We start from the raw sequence: 15,634 nt of genomic DNA, 5'->3' as shown, positions 1-15,634 counted from the left end.
CTATTAAATTCCCCCCCGGATGTTTAACGTAAATTCATGAAAGCGTGACAACCAGAACAACACCATTCACAGACACATCGCTGGTACACAGTGGCCGATGATCCATTGATCTATCAGCCGTTCATTTTAACATGCGATATATCAGCCAGTGTGTACGCACCTTCAGTCTCCTAATCGATATGGCCATGACCATTACATGTTACAGAACATTGAGGGTTATTCAGATCTGATCGTTGGGATGCAAATTCGCAGCCTTGCCGATCATACATTGACTGCACATGCGTATAGATTGCGAAGCCAAACTACAGTAAAATCCAATGTATTTTTTTAATCGCAAACATTTCGCAAGATGATTGACAGTAAGCTGGCATTTGGGGGTGGTAACCGGCCTTTTTTTGGGAATGTCAGGGAAATACAGGGCCCAGGCATCTTCAGGGAGGTGTGTGATGTCAACTCCGGCCTCGATCAGCCTGTTTCTATTGCACCGGCCTAGTAGGTTCTGGGTCACACACAGACTGCACACACTGGAAAAACCATTAGAGGGTGAGTGAGTTGCAAATGGATTTGCAGCTGTTTGCCAATCTAAAATATTTTCGCAGGCCTTTTGCCTGGCAGGGTTATCTGATGGCAGCGCAAATGAGCAAAGAAGCGATCAGGTCTAAATAACCCTGCCTGCTTTGATAGTTGTTGGCTAATCATGATGTGGCTAGGCTTAGAATTTTTCCAGTCTAAAGCTGGGTACATACTAAACGTTGTGTGTACCCTACGACATAGTTAGCAATGGGACCCGGTGGGGTGCTGACACCAGCAAGTATGTACATACTTGCCGATGGCGGCCATTATGGTGGTGAGGACAGACTACAAAGGATGTTGCTGACAAAGCAAGATGTTTTATGGCCTGATTCCAATTCACACGAAATGCTGATGAAACAGAGTGCATGCACAAAGTAGCTTTTGGGATTGAGACAGACGGTATCAGAAATGTGACGGAAGTTCCTGGACAGTGACTGCTAATTGGTTGGTGAATAAAAAAAAGACCCTGTCTCATGGGCATGCTATGGAAGTACCGCCTTTGTGTCAGCGAAAGCAGCTGTGTTTCCAGACATGCAGCTGCAGCACTTGTCCGGACTTTAGGCAGTTATAAGGATGACAGTCAATAGGTCCACCGCTATTGGTCAACATACATTAGGTCAGCATGATTGCTATGGCAACATGATAATGGTCACCATCCTGGTGGACTATGATTGGGTATAGTAAAGTATATGGAGTGCAGCAGCAGCTGAGCGAGGCTCCTTGCATGAAGATTGATAAGCGAAGCGGTACATTAATTGGGGGGTCCATGTGTTACAAGATAAAAACTGACACCCTCAAAAAAAAATGTCAACAATTGCATGTGTCCTCCATTTCCTTGTGTAATCCTTTTACTTTACCTGTCAACCTTGTGCATGTTGGCCTTCTGGAGTCAACATTGACACTGACAACCCAATGAATCAAACCAGCTGGAGCCATAGGAGGCCAGAGTCAGACAGTGAAACTGCGCCTGCCAGAGGGCGCACCTATGGTGGTATATAAGGACCTTGCCGGCTCAGACGCAGGCTTGTACACCAAGGGAGGTGCTGGCACTAACATTTGCATATGAATTAGGTCTTTAATGTAGTGTACAAAAGTAATACAAACTCATCCATAGAGTAGCACTTGTCCACTATGGGGACTCCAGGCCCAGGCCCAGACAAAAAGGGGGCCCAGGACTAGAGATTATAAAGTCACAGTTAACATTACCCTTTAAAGTTTAAGTAGTGCCGACACAGGTCTCCCCAGGCATTTTAGGTGTCCTATTTTGTCAGTCCCAGGCCCTGAGATTTCTGATGGCAGCCCTGGCTATGTTACCCCACAGCACTCCAGCTCATATTCCCTGCAGCACTTGGCTCATATTTCTCAGCATGAACACATCATATTGTTTATGTTTTGTTTATGTTTTGACATAAAGACTGCATGCAAACAGCACATGATGGGGTTGCTCATGCACTCCAGACCAAGGAAGGAAAAGGTACTTACTTCTAGGATCTGCTGCTCCACATCAGGCAATAAAAGAGAAAGGAAAATGGGGTTGAATGGAAAGAAGAGGAAAGGAGGAATGACTGAGACTAAAGGAACACAATGGGTGGTATTCAATTGTTTTTCACCAGCATTTCAGCTGGCTATCCCAGGGGGAGGTGAGCTGAAACGTGCAAATGCGTGGCTAAACCTGACCATAATGAGTGAGATATGCGCAAAAATATAGATCAATTGAATATAGCCCTACGATCTGCCATCATTTTAGACGGAGATCAGGCACAATATAACAATTGAATACCACACAATCTATTTAAACGGCAGGTCATATTACTGTACATAGATTTGTTCCAATGTAACATTATTGTACTAAAGCTAAACATATATAAGGGCAGACTAACAACCAGTTAGGATCGGTGTATAGGAAAAGAGGGAGCAGGTTTCTCACTGGATCACTTGCAGCATTTCATACTTGCACACAACAGGACGATTTGGCCCAAAATTAGCCAATTTAGATACAATCTCGACCGATTGTATGTAAATTGGCCATGTTTTGGGCCATTTCACTGCCGTTCTGATGCGATCCCGAACCGATGCGCGGCCCCGAGGGTTGTTAGGTCTTTTCTCAGATCCTAGGATCTGAGAAATGACCATTGAAGTGGGTGCAGGTCGTGATTGGATCGCAATCACATCAGGTGCATTTTCGGAGCGGGTCGTAGGCTCCGTCAGCTAGTGAGCGGGTTGTACGTTCCTGTAAAGACCCGCTCACTAGCTGCATCATGCTGGTGTGTACCCAGCATATGGGGTACATTTACTAAGATGGGGTTCTATTGAAGATGGGATGTTGCCCATAACAATTAATCACATTCTACTTTTTAATTACAGTTGCAAGAAAAGTATGTGAACCATTTCTGCATAAATTGGTCATAAAATGTGTTCTGATTTTCATCTAAGTCACAATAGACAAACATAATCTGCTTAATCTAATACCACAAAAACAATTATATGTTCTCATGGTTTTATTGAACACACCATGTAAACATTCACAGTGCAGGGTGGACAAAGTATGTGAACCCTTAGATTTAATTACTGGTTGACCCGTCTTTGGCAGCAATAACCTCAACCAAATGTTTCTTATACAGATGAAGCCAGCTTCCGCCAACCGCCGGCTTCAGCCAAGGGTCGCTCGCGCACGAGACGCTCGTGTGGCCTGTGGCAACGGTGCTTGCCCTGGGTCCCCGCCGCCGGTCCCCCTCGTCGCCCCGACCCCCCCCCCCCCCAACCCTGCCCGTCTCCCTGAAGTGGAGACGGGCAGGATGCCGCTGCCCCGCCGTTGAAGACTGGGATGCGCGTGCGTGTGAGACGCACGCGCGTCACAGTTTTAATGGAGTCCCTCTCCAACGGCGCTCACCAGAGGGGAGGTGCTGGCGAGAGCCGGCACTGAACGAGAGAGGCTCCCTCTGTAGTTGCATATAAGACCTGCACAATGGTCAGGAAGAATTTTGGACCATTCCTCTTTACAAAACTTGAGGAAGATAGAACTGCGCAGTCACGGGAATTCTGGTTAATCAATAATATGGCATTCATTTATAATTAGCTCCGTTACTGCTGACACTGCCCACCAATGTATATTTTGTTATGGCGGTAAAGTATACATTGCTAGCGCAGGTCAGCAAAGTATATGTCACCATCGCCACTGCCCTCCAATGTAAATATAAAAACCGGTAATGTATATGGGTGCCGGATGGGTTCCCGACAGTCATTTACCCGACGTCGGCATCCCGACTGTCAAAACGCTGGCAGCCGGGTGACCGACGGCCACCCACTATTTTCCCTCGTGGGGGTCCACGACCCCCATAGAGGGATAATAGAATAGGTGGCTCGCGTAGCGAGCCACCGTGCCCGCAGCGTGGCGAGCGCAGCGAGCCCGCAAGGGGCATTTTTGCACTCGCCATGCTGTCTGACTCCGGGCAGTCGGGATCCCAACGTCGGGATAATGACTGTCGGGATCCCGACTGTCGGAGTCCCATACCACACCAAAAGAGGAAAATCATTCGATGGTGAATGGTTTCTATCTATGTGCACAGCAGCAGATGGGTGGGATTTCACCCTGGCGGTGCGACGTTTACTTGATCACTGTGCTCTGAATATATGCAGCCCAGCAAATCAGTTCTGAATCGGGCCCCAAGAACAGAAATGCAGTGAATAAAATTTCCCCCGCCCATTATGTAAATAGCCTTATAATGAAAGATTTTCAGCAAAGTCTTTTGCCTCCTGAAAATCTTTTGCTCTTTGGGGAAAATAGTTCAGTGTATACGCAGATATGTCTATCAGAGATTTTGATATGAAAATCTACTAGTGTGTATGGGCCTTTAGTCCCAAGCCTCCCAGTCGTGGGTGCCGAATGCCCTATAAAACAACTTTATCCAGGGTATGCTCTGGGATAGGTGACATAACTTCTGTAGAAATCAATTATGGTAGCCCTCTTGTGCACTTGGTAGATAACCCCCAACGCGTTTCCCCGCCTCGTTTTTACTCTCAGCAGCTTCCTCTGGGAGAAAAGAAAGTGGTAAGAAAGGGCTTTCTTACCACTTTTTTTCTTCCTGAGGACAACCTGTAAGGTACCTCTGTGAATTTGTCTGACCAATTCTAATCGTAGGTTTTCAGAGAGCTCTTTTGTGCTAGGCATGGTTCACATCAGGCAATGCTTCTTGAGAATAGCAAACTCAAATCTGGGGTGTGTTTTCTATAGGGCAGGGCAGCTTTATCCAACACCTCCAATCCCATCTCATTGATTGGAGTCCAAGTAGGGCTGACTCCTGACTCCAATTAGCTCTTGGAGAAGTCATTAACCTAGGGGTTCACATACTTTGTCCACCCTGCACTGTGAATGTTTACAAGGTATGTTCAATAAAAACATGAGAACATATAATTGTTTGTGTGGTATTAGTGTAAGCAGACTGCATTTGTCTATTGTTGTGACTTAGATGAAGATTAGAACACATTTTATGACCAATTTATGTAGATAACCAGGTAATGCCAAAGGGTTCACATACTTTTTCACGCAACTGTATTTAGCACCTTCTAGAAGATAATTGATAGCATCTGATTGGTTGCCCAAAGCAACATCCCATCTGAAACAGAACTCCCATCTTAAATAAACCCCTATGTATTAGAATCACTAATACAGGACGTTGTTACAAAGCCTTTCTGTAACAACATTTACACATATCCACATTAGCACCTATGCGCATGCGTAGACCCCCACCATCAGAGACGTGTCCAAATTTGGACCTGAGCGAGCAGGTCTGAATTGGCCCCATAGTGTCAGATGACCAGGTTCTTTAGTTTACAATAACCACAAGTATTTTCAGACTAAAGCGCCTGTGCAGGGGGCATCTGAGACAGTCTCTAGGAGCCGCTGACATACAGTGGACAGCCCCATTGTGCAAGAGCAGCGGGTCCGCGGGCCGCGTGATGTCATAATGCGACGCACGCTGCCTAGACCGCAATGTACCACTGGGAACTGGTGCACTGGCCTAAATTGCTGCTTTACACCTGCCGGGCCCAATCTGGACCATCCGCATCTCAAGCCCGGAGTCGGGGGACCGGAGGAGCGGCCGGAAAAACAGTAAAACCGGTACAATCTGTACTTTTTTTTTGCGGCTACAGACCATTGAAAAACAGGGTATGGGATACTGTAATTGAATAAAGTTTAGGAACCACTGCTATAGAGTTGTATTCCAGTAGTCAGAGGAGCCTATTATAGTGTAGTACTTTCTGTATGCAATATTGCACTCTAGCAGTCAATTTCATGAACAGCATTTCTCATAGGAGATCACTGAATACAAACATTGAATACCATATCATGGTGTGTGCTTACTGCAAGAAATGACTTGGTATATTGGCTTGGGTTGGATTAATTTATAATATCGAAGGTAGTCTTTACTGTACACACTGTTATCTAGTGGCATGTTTGTGAGTTATTTATTTCATTATTATTAACAGTTATTCAGAAATTAAGAAAAGAAAATATTAAATTGAGTAAATTGTTTTCATACGTTCTACTTTAATAAGAGACAAGATTTGCTTCTGTTTGCCCACATATTATATGCTTCACAGCCACCAACACTGTTTTTGTCTATTACATTGACCATAAATAATTTGAATTGACAAAGCTGCACACAGGCAGAGCTGTAGGATGCAAACATCTGGCACTGGGCAAAGTGATGCCATCATTGCTGGCACAGTGGGGTCTGTTAATATGGTTAGAAAATGGCTGCAAATACATGCCCATAGCTGTCATCTGACAAATGTACTTATCAGCTTGCAAGATTCTGATTTCATAAATTTAAATGGGGTTTTTACGTGGCTTTGTGCTTATTTTTGGCGCATACCCCTTCAATATTGGGCCAAATGTCTAATATTGCAGAACATGTGGCTATTATTGACATTGAAAATTTGTTGTACTCTAAGTTATTGTTACTTCAGAAATACACTGGCCATGTGCTCACATATTAATTAACAAACCATCCAAAATTATCATCCAGTTTAAAGTTGGCAGCTAGGGCCTGTGTGTGGCCTTCTGGTCACACTTAAGGTGGCCATACATCAGAAAGACCTGCTTACAATCATGATTGTGTCCAACTTTCCCTTCAACTCTCCAGCAGTCCTTGGTGGTTTTTGGACATAATGTTCTTACAATCCATCATACAATCCATTGTACAATCCAGCTGCTGCATAAAACCGAAAGTCTCACAATCGGATGTATACACCTTAACTGCATGAAAACTGCCACACAAATTACACCTTTTGTATGATCTGTCAAATGACCAATTGCATGTGCTTAAAAGCACATGCAACCCGCTCCCAATTCCAACTAATCAGACGTGCAGCACGTCTGATCAGATGACCAATCCTCCAACCCACTGGTCCGCGTATTGCACGATTGTGTGCGCACAATCTGTATACAATCCATCATACAATCCCTCGAGATTGTATGATTGGGTGCAATGTCTTTACAGGATCATGTTCAGTCAGAAATGATGCAACCATTCTGACCCTGTGATAAAAACAGGAAGTTCTTATCTATATGACCACCCACACGAGAGACAGCATCAGCCTGTATGGTTTGCTGGCACAGCTCATCTTCTCAGTTGTGCAGAGCTACACAAAAGTACACAACAATACACTATGCAAATTGCTTGTATCTCCTTTCATTTACTAAAATATATTGTTCAACAGCAGAAATGAATTTCTGTATCTTCTGTACTAACTGGTTTCACCAGTTCCATTCATTATCCAATGTCTTACCAAAATAGCATTACATTTCAGCATGGTCATATCACTTGAGAGTGAGACACAATATATTGCTCCTATGTTCTTAACGTGTATTCAATCTTACTGATGAAAACTGTAGTTTCACTTGCAGAAACCAGACAAGAAAGTGAGTAGGTAAAAATATGAGCAGCACATAGTTTCCCAGGTCAGGTGGTTAATGGGAGATATTATTAAGTTTATTATTATTAACGTTTAATTATAAAGTACTATTAATGTATGCAGTCTTTGTACAGAGAGTATGTCAATCATTGTAGCATCTGCCTGACTGGAGCTTAAGGCCTCCATACCCTATGCGACTTCTCCTACAGAAGATGTCGCATCCAATTCCCCTTTGAGCGGCCCTTTGGCATGCAATGTCCCGCATGCCAACCCTGCTCGCTGCACCCTGGAGGGGGGCCTGACCTGGAGATCAGCATGTGCTGTATGATCATCGGGTCTGATGCAATGCTCACGGGACTGCGCATCAGATCGGACACCAGAAACATGCTATATGTGCCAATTTCACCCAAATTCTCATCCCAATCTGCTGGAATTGTGTGAAATCGGGCCCAAATAGCAGAGTGTATGGGGCTCTTTACAGTCTAAAGTCCCTAACCTACAACCCTGCACACACACACACATACACACTAGTTTTCATTTAATCTATAAGTATGTTTTTGATTGAAATAATATTTAGTAATAATGAGGCACTTTTTTTCAAATGGTACCCCAGTGTCATGCAGTACTTGCACAGTTTCTTTGTTTGCTTGTTTTTTTATATGTAATTCTTACAACTAGTTCCAGGAACAGAAAGAAATCAGTGAAATCAGTTTAGAAATGAAAAGAAGCATCTGAACACTTATTCAGACTATGGAAGCTGGTTTATGTATTAAAAACTTGTAGTTTTAGTGAACAAAAACTTTGAATACATCTACCACTAAACTTATGCACATGCAGATGCTTTTATAGAGGCATGTAAACAAATCATGCACCTGTAGTCTAGACGGTCATCCCTTTAATTTTGGTGAATAATATTAACATGTGAGGTTATTTAGGCAGATCAATCATGTACAATAACAGTTAAGACACAGCATGTAGTAATTAACCATATAAGTACACACACACACACACACACACAATTGTCTATTCTTTTGTGAACACAGTACCAGAAAATCATAGTTATAATAGCATCAAATTCAAGGAAAACAGCATAAAAGCCACCTTACCTGAAACTACTTAAATAGCCCTTCATTTTCCTGTTCGATCAAACAAAGTACCCACCATGGAAATTGAATACATGAAACACGTAACTATATAAAGTTATCAGTGCAAATATTGCACTGATATCTCTATCTCTATATATCTATATAGTATGCATGCATCACTGAAAAGCCAAAGCTCGCTCCACGCCAACCACCATTGCAACAAGTGTATGGAATTAGTTACTGAGGGTATGTTTACCCATCCAATCTCAATCCATACATAGGTGGAATGACGTTGTATCCAGCAACAGTGCGACTTGTCTTTCAAATTCATGAGATAAAAAAAATGTCAAAGCCCAGTAGAATACACTACAATAAAAGGGACATACTGTACATATTAATCCCTTACTAGTCATGACAATACTTAGTAAGAGACCCTAATATAATATTGAAATAATAGACATCAGTATATATTCAGAATGACTAAACATATTTACTGTACTGGAGATTTCCAGTAGTAACAGTTATACAACTCTACCAACATCAAATCACAAAGGTACAGTAATACAGCAGCAATGTTATACTGTATCTCAAAGTTTTTTTAATATATATTTTTACATTTCCTTAGAAAAGTTTCATAATGGTGAAATAACGCAAACTATTGATCTATTCCAAAAATACATTCCAAGGCTTGTATACATTTAGGCATCTATTCGTCTTCCAATCTCTTTAAGTTCAATCAACTGGGTATAGGCACCCAGTCCAGTCGATAATCCACACTTGGGGATAAATGTAATAGGGTATGAGAACAAGAAAGTGATATTTGGGGAGAGTTTTCCCATTTTTTTAAAGTAGCAATCATTTACATTGCAAAATTAACCTGGTTTTCCAGTGAAATTGATTGCCGCTTTAAAAAATGGGAAAGCTGTCCCAAATCTCTCACGATTTGATTCTTACACCCTATTACAGTTGGCCCTTGGAGTTCAAATTGTATATTAGCCACAGGTTTGTCCAAAATGTTAGAAGAAAGTGAAGACCCGAGTTGTCATTCTGACAAATGCTAACCAACACGTGTATTTAGGTATGAGATAAGTAAACTATCTTTAAGTTTTTGAGGATGATCACTTGTCACCAGTGGTCGCACTCAAGTGTCAAACAAAATGCTGGCTCCTTCTCAGTTATAGGAACAGGATGCTGCACTGTGACATTACATGAAACACTCAGTTCCTGTCCCAGTATAGTAGCCGACACTCTCCGGAAGTACTAGGATTCCATCAGAAAGGTGAACATGGGATGTTGCAAGGCCACACCCACTTCCTGTGACAAAGATTTGTCTTAGTTGCAACGTGATGTGGCTAATGGCATGTGTACACACGGGTGCAATCTGCATGAGATTTTGACTACATATTCAAAATCTCACCAGGATCGCATGCAGATCACATAGGTTTTTTTTACTCTTGTGATCCCGATGCGCGTTCACGTATCGGAAGCCAGAAAGTCTTGGCTACCATGACTATATAGTGCAGATCTGGTACTCGCACCGTGTGTACATCATTAGTCCCACCAGAAGACTGCGCTGATTTGTTTAATATGCAACACATGTATATCTGTCTGTGATTAAGGGAACTTAGGTGGAAAGCACTGCATTGTTCCACTTCATATACAGATTCAGAGACTCAGTTGCTAACAAATATACAAGTATTGCATATTAAATTATTTAGCACAGTCTCACGTTGCATCTGAGGTGCATTTCCATGTGAAACAATGTTAATTTTTAGCAGAGTCTCATGGGACCCAGCACACTACCTGGGGCTTTTTATCGTGGCTGCAGCAATGATATATGAGGACACATCTGTAATTGACTCCTATAGAAAACTTCTGCCATCCTGAGAATCAGTACCTGTAAACCTACAACACTATAAGGCTGACTTGAATTTCTGTGGTGACTCCTTGTGACCTAAGGAAAATAGTTTTCCCCGTGTCCATAGCACCAAACATACTGTACATTGTAAGTTCTACTGAGCATGACATCTGTGCCTGAACAGGCCACTGTACCGTGCTGTGTAATATTGAATGTGCTAATAGGATTTTCATTATCATAGGTAAGCATACAGTTACCATAGAGAAAGTAATGCTCCATTTACCAGCTGTGAAGCATGTAAACCAATGGTTATAAAGTAAACCCTCAAGGGACATCAACACTGCATGTTTTGTGGCTCTCCTTTTGGGCCCACAGGTGGAATGGCTGATAAAACTTAGCAATCACCTCTGCTGCTGTGAGGAACACCACACATTAAATACATGAAAAGTGAGGGATAAAACACCATACAAGTTAATTCTGATGTTTTCCTTGGCTCCTATATGGATGCAGATTTCCCTCCAAAATGCTCTGGGCCTCATCCCATAGGCCTACCTCCATCAATATATCCCCCCATGAGTGTGGGCCATGTTTCAGAATAGGTCACCTATTTTTAAGGTTTCTTATAGATTACTTGTTACCAGGACTAGTTAGCAGTAGCAGCATGCAGTGTAAACCTGGTTCTTCTGGTCTACTTCATTCAGATCACCAATGTGCAGAGGGGGTATGTTGGTGTTCTGTGTTCATTGATTTCACAAGTCACATCACATTTATATGATACCCATTAAGCCTGTCAAAATGACGAAGCAACACCGGTCCAGTGGCTGTGTGCGCCCGAAGGTACCAACACTTGAATTGCTCCTTTAGCAGTGTTTTGGTCCATAGCCACCCTATACTCTCCAGTCCCTATAAGGGCTATTTTTTTATGATCTCATAACTATTGAGCAGCCTGATAATAATTCATACTCGTTTTATATACAGATATTACTATAGTTATGTGTAGCTTACTCATTTATATTCTTTAGTATTTTTATAGTTTTAGTATGCATGTCTTATAGTTTCATTGTTTTGCTAGGTATTTATATGCATTTTACTTTGAATTATTTTATAAATGTGTGCCCCTTCAAAGGCTGTAGTGAAGGAACCATGGATGTGTGCATTTAACTGAATATAAAGAACAAATATCACCAGGAACTAGATCTGCCCAACTAAAAACTAACATTCAGTGTGCCGACAGTGTTTCTGATAGTTGGAAATATCGCCACATGCCGATTCAATGCGCCCGTTTTTGGTCACATTTTCCTCTCTGCAGATTTGACTTAATAGTCGAATCTGCATTGTTGAAAACGGCCACTAAATTGTTGAATCTGTAGCTATTTTCAACATAATACCTGTGGATCAGTGAGTTTTTTGCTGCTCTATGTGTTTTTCAGAGCATCTGAACATTTTCGACAGTCGGAAATTGAATAGGTCTTGTGGAAATGTGCCGATTTTTCAGACTGTCGGAAATATCAGAACACATCAAAGTGAATACCCCCATAGCAGTCCTGCACATGAAATTAAACCAGTTGAAAAACAACTTCACATTATTACAGAGTAGTAAATTATATGCAAAAACATAATACATTAAAAAAAGGTTCCTTTATAAACTGGAAGAAGACTTAACTGAGCTTATTACATTAATATTGGCCAACAACATCACATGATATTCTGACTGTTTCTTTCACAATCTCTATTTGAATTGTTAAATTAAGATGTTAGGCAGAACTACCATTGGTGCAGCAGGTTCAGTGCACCGGGGACTCTGAAGACTAATGGGCCCACTGCTGCCCGTCACGCTTGTCCTGTTATCTACTGTTTTTCTATCCAACTCTGCCTCCCCCTACCTGTCACCCTCCGCCTCTCCCTCTTACCCACTTACTGTGTTGCATATTGTGAACTTGGGTTGGGGTGGGGGGATTATATTTTTGCACATGGGCCCTTAACCCACACGTTCCGCCACTGAATCCATACAGTCTAATTAGAATCCAACACCTAGATCAAGTTATAGTAATGTTTTAATAGAATGACATCCCAGAATACCTGTATTTTCTTAAATCCATCTGACAACCATGTTCAATTAATAATGTATAAGAAGAAGCTCACCTCTGCTAGTAGACTTTCCAACCGCGAAATGTGTTGGCTTGTCGACGTGCTTTTCTCACGAAACTCCTCCTGTAGTACACTGACCTGCAGAGACAGTTGTCTCTCCATTTCTGTAGCCTAAATGTAACAAAACAGTACACTGCGGTGTAAGTTAATAATAATAAAACTTGGTCTAGTCATTAACTTGCTAAATTGTCTGCAGATATTAATTGACAGATTCTATTACATCAAAATGCATGATAGCTTATTGTTGGCAAAACAATATTAGACAAAGTAGGATATGTTTTAAATATTGGAAAGTGATAATGGGACTAATTCAGACTCACTCGCTGGGCTGCGAGGATGACAGCGAATGACCGCACGTGCGCATGGTACGCATAACCAGCATTGCGGTGGCACTTGTAAACTTGCTAAATATGCTCTCCAATGCTGGAAACATTTAACATTAACCGTCTAATAGGAGGATGTGTCCTATTGCCAGCAAAAAAAACTGTTAGACATGTTAGACATATATGCTCTCCCATTCATAAGTGTGGAAGGAACCTTTGTGGATAGAACTTAACACCAGATTATCACCATTTAACCCTTTGAGTCCCAACTTTGCTGTAAGTGATCCTCAAAATAGCCACTAAAAATACTAATCAGGGCTTGCCATGTCATAGCTCTGCCCCCGCCTAGCATCTTATAATAGACGCTGCGGAGGGGGAGAAGTCAGTGAGAGAGCGAGGAAGAGCTCCTAAAAACATCCATTGGAAGAATGGCGCTAGAAGTGATGAAAAGCAGCGGAAGACTTCTTGGCTGCTGTGGCAGACCCGGAGACAGCGACAGAAGACCTGGAGGCGGTGGCAGCGGCTACCGAAGAGCCAGAAGAAAGAAGCTGAGGACCGGAGAGGATTACAGCACGTGGGATGCAAAAGAGCTAACAATGCTTCCTGTTGCAGCCTCTCCCAACACACCGGGTGAGTGGCCGTGGGTGGCCACAACATATGTGTAACACCTGAGACCACCAGGTGTTTGGGCGCTAGGCCCTTGGGGTGTGAGTCAGGCCCTTCCGGCCTGTTCCCTTTTTCCTAGGCCCCCTGCCTGCGTTCCCATTCAGGCTTAATGCCTGTGCCCTTTTCCTAGGCCCCTGTCTGTGCTCTCATTCAGGCTTATGGCCTGTGACTTTTTCCCCAGGCACCCTGCCTGTGCTCCATGATCAGGCCCCCGGCCTGTGCTCCCTGATCAGACCCATGTGCCAGTTTAGGCCCCAAGTCTGTGCCCAACCTCAGGCCTGTCAGCCATTTTAGGCCTTCCTCAGGTGTGTCAGACATTTAGGCCTTCCTCAGGCCTGTCAGCCATTTTAGGCCTGTGACTTAATCTGATAAGGTAAACACGCACTCACTCAAGGGTCCTGCTCCCAGGAACAGTGGGCTTTGCGGCAGCTCTTCCTGGGTTAAGGATTGAGTAGGATAAAAGGAATGGTTGTTTCCTCTGCGTGCTCATCTATATGAATTTGTGTGATCTCTCCCAACAGATCTTGACACCCCTTTAACTGGGATAGACAGCTGTCTACCCAGGTATTGCACCTACACTAAAGGTGTTCCACACTGACGTTAGCGTGTGCATCACATCGTAGGGAATCTACTTCACACACTCACACAACTATGCAATTTGGTCATGTAATTTCTTGTTACTTAAGGAAAAAAAAGGAAAAAGACTCTCTTTTTTGTTGGGGCACTCTTTGAAAAAAAATTGATGGGTGTATTAAAATTTAACTTTTAATAGTACAATTTAAGATAAATACTAGACAGACGTACAGACATAGACACACATAAGTAAACAGGTATGATGGTTAGTGCATAGGTATACTGCTTGGATTATGCTGTTTTCCCATTGCCTACACGGGTAAAGACCCGTTTTTTTTAAACGGGTCTTTAAACGTGTAAGAGCCATAAAGCCACTTTCCCACTGCAGCTTTTAAACGGTAAATTACCGTTTAAAAGCCGTTTTTGTCCCATTCCCACTTACCCGTTTAAAGACCCATTTAAAATGATAGTAAAGATGGAGGGTTTAAAAAAAAAACAGCGTGGGGGTCCCCCCCCCACTGCCGTAACCAGCACCAGGCTGAAAGAGCCGGGGCTGGTATTAAAAAATCAGGAAACCCGGGGGCGTGGCTTGGCGTTAATGGAGAGCAGCCACGTTTCTTCATTGCTCTAGGCCTTTCCTGCAGCATCCAGCTCCCTCAGTGCCCCGACAGCCGGACAGCCTCCAGTGGTGTGCCAACACGTCCCTGGTACCCTCCGGAGTGCAAGGTAGGAGCCGCGGAGTCAGGGACCCTATTTACAGGGTCCTGCGGATTGCGGCCTACCAACTGCCTCCAAGCCGGGGACTCGCGTGATTCCCGCGGCCGCCGCCGAGTTCCAGAGCCTGCCGCATGCGCGATCGGGACCCGCCGGACGTCCTGAGACCCCCTACTCGCTGCTGCCTACCCTCCTGAGACCCTCTGTGCTGGCGCAGCCCGCCGAGGGTGAAGGAAGAACCCCTGTTACCTGCGGGGAGACTGTGGAAGCCTGGGGAGTTACATACATCAGATCCCGGAGGCCATCTTGGATTTCTCCTCCACACCACGGAGATTGCAGCCCGCAGCCCCTGGCACACAGCCCTCTCTTCTACAGCCCTGCACCTCTCAGCCACCTTCAGTGCCTCCTACCAGCTGCCAGGCTCCCTGGGAAAGCCCCAGTAACAGGTACTCTGCTCCATATATGAATAGATACAGGAGGCTGGCCCGGCCTGATCTAGTCACTGCTGTGCTACCCACTGTCTTTCACCCTCCCTGCACCCTCTGCCTGCTGGTGGCAGCTCCCATACGGCTGCCCACCTTCACTGGCATTGGCCAAGTCCCTCTGCAGAGGCGAGCACCCTTATTTGGGGTCCCTCATACCAAGTACTGTCTGAGCACAAATAATTACTCTGTTTGCTGCTGCCGCTCACATTTGTCCCTGTGACATGGCACTGAAGTGCTACCAGCTCATGTGGCCCATGTCTGCTTGGCCAATCGTGATGTGATGCTCTCCTT

At 43.7% G+C, this 15,634-nt stretch overlaps 1 protein-coding gene across 4 annotated transcripts in view; it reads right to left on the bottom strand.

The window, feature by feature from the left end:
• The window catches only part of BICDL1 (BICD family like cargo adaptor 1), a 74,445-nt gene that overhangs the window by 33,651 nt on the left and 25,160 nt on the right, over positions 1–15,634 (bottom strand). For 3 of the 4 annotated variants that reach the window (XR_014444463.1, XR_014444464.1, XM_083147066.1), the window contains exons 3-4: positions 12,577–12,693; positions 2,056–2,067 (exon numbers count right to left, since the gene is read on the bottom strand). Coding sequence is in view for 2 of the 4 variants with exons in the window: in XM_083147066.1 (XP_083003192.1) it covers positions 2,056–2,067; positions 12,577–12,693 (129 nt within the window). In the remaining 2 variants the exon portion in view is untranslated. The remainder of the gene's footprint in view (positions 1–2,055; positions 2,068–12,576; positions 12,694–15,634) is intronic. The other variant, XM_083147074.1, reaches the window with a different exon arrangement.

Source organism: Crinia signifera, chromosome 1, assembly GCF_055691185.1.
Source record: "Crinia signifera chromosome 1, ASM5569118v1, whole genome shotgun sequence".
Taxonomy (NCBI): Eukaryota; Metazoa; Chordata; class Amphibia; order Anura; family Myobatrachidae; genus Crinia; species Crinia signifera.
Note: the sequence above shows the minus strand (reverse complement) of the source record. Positions and strands in the feature narration are given on the sequence as shown.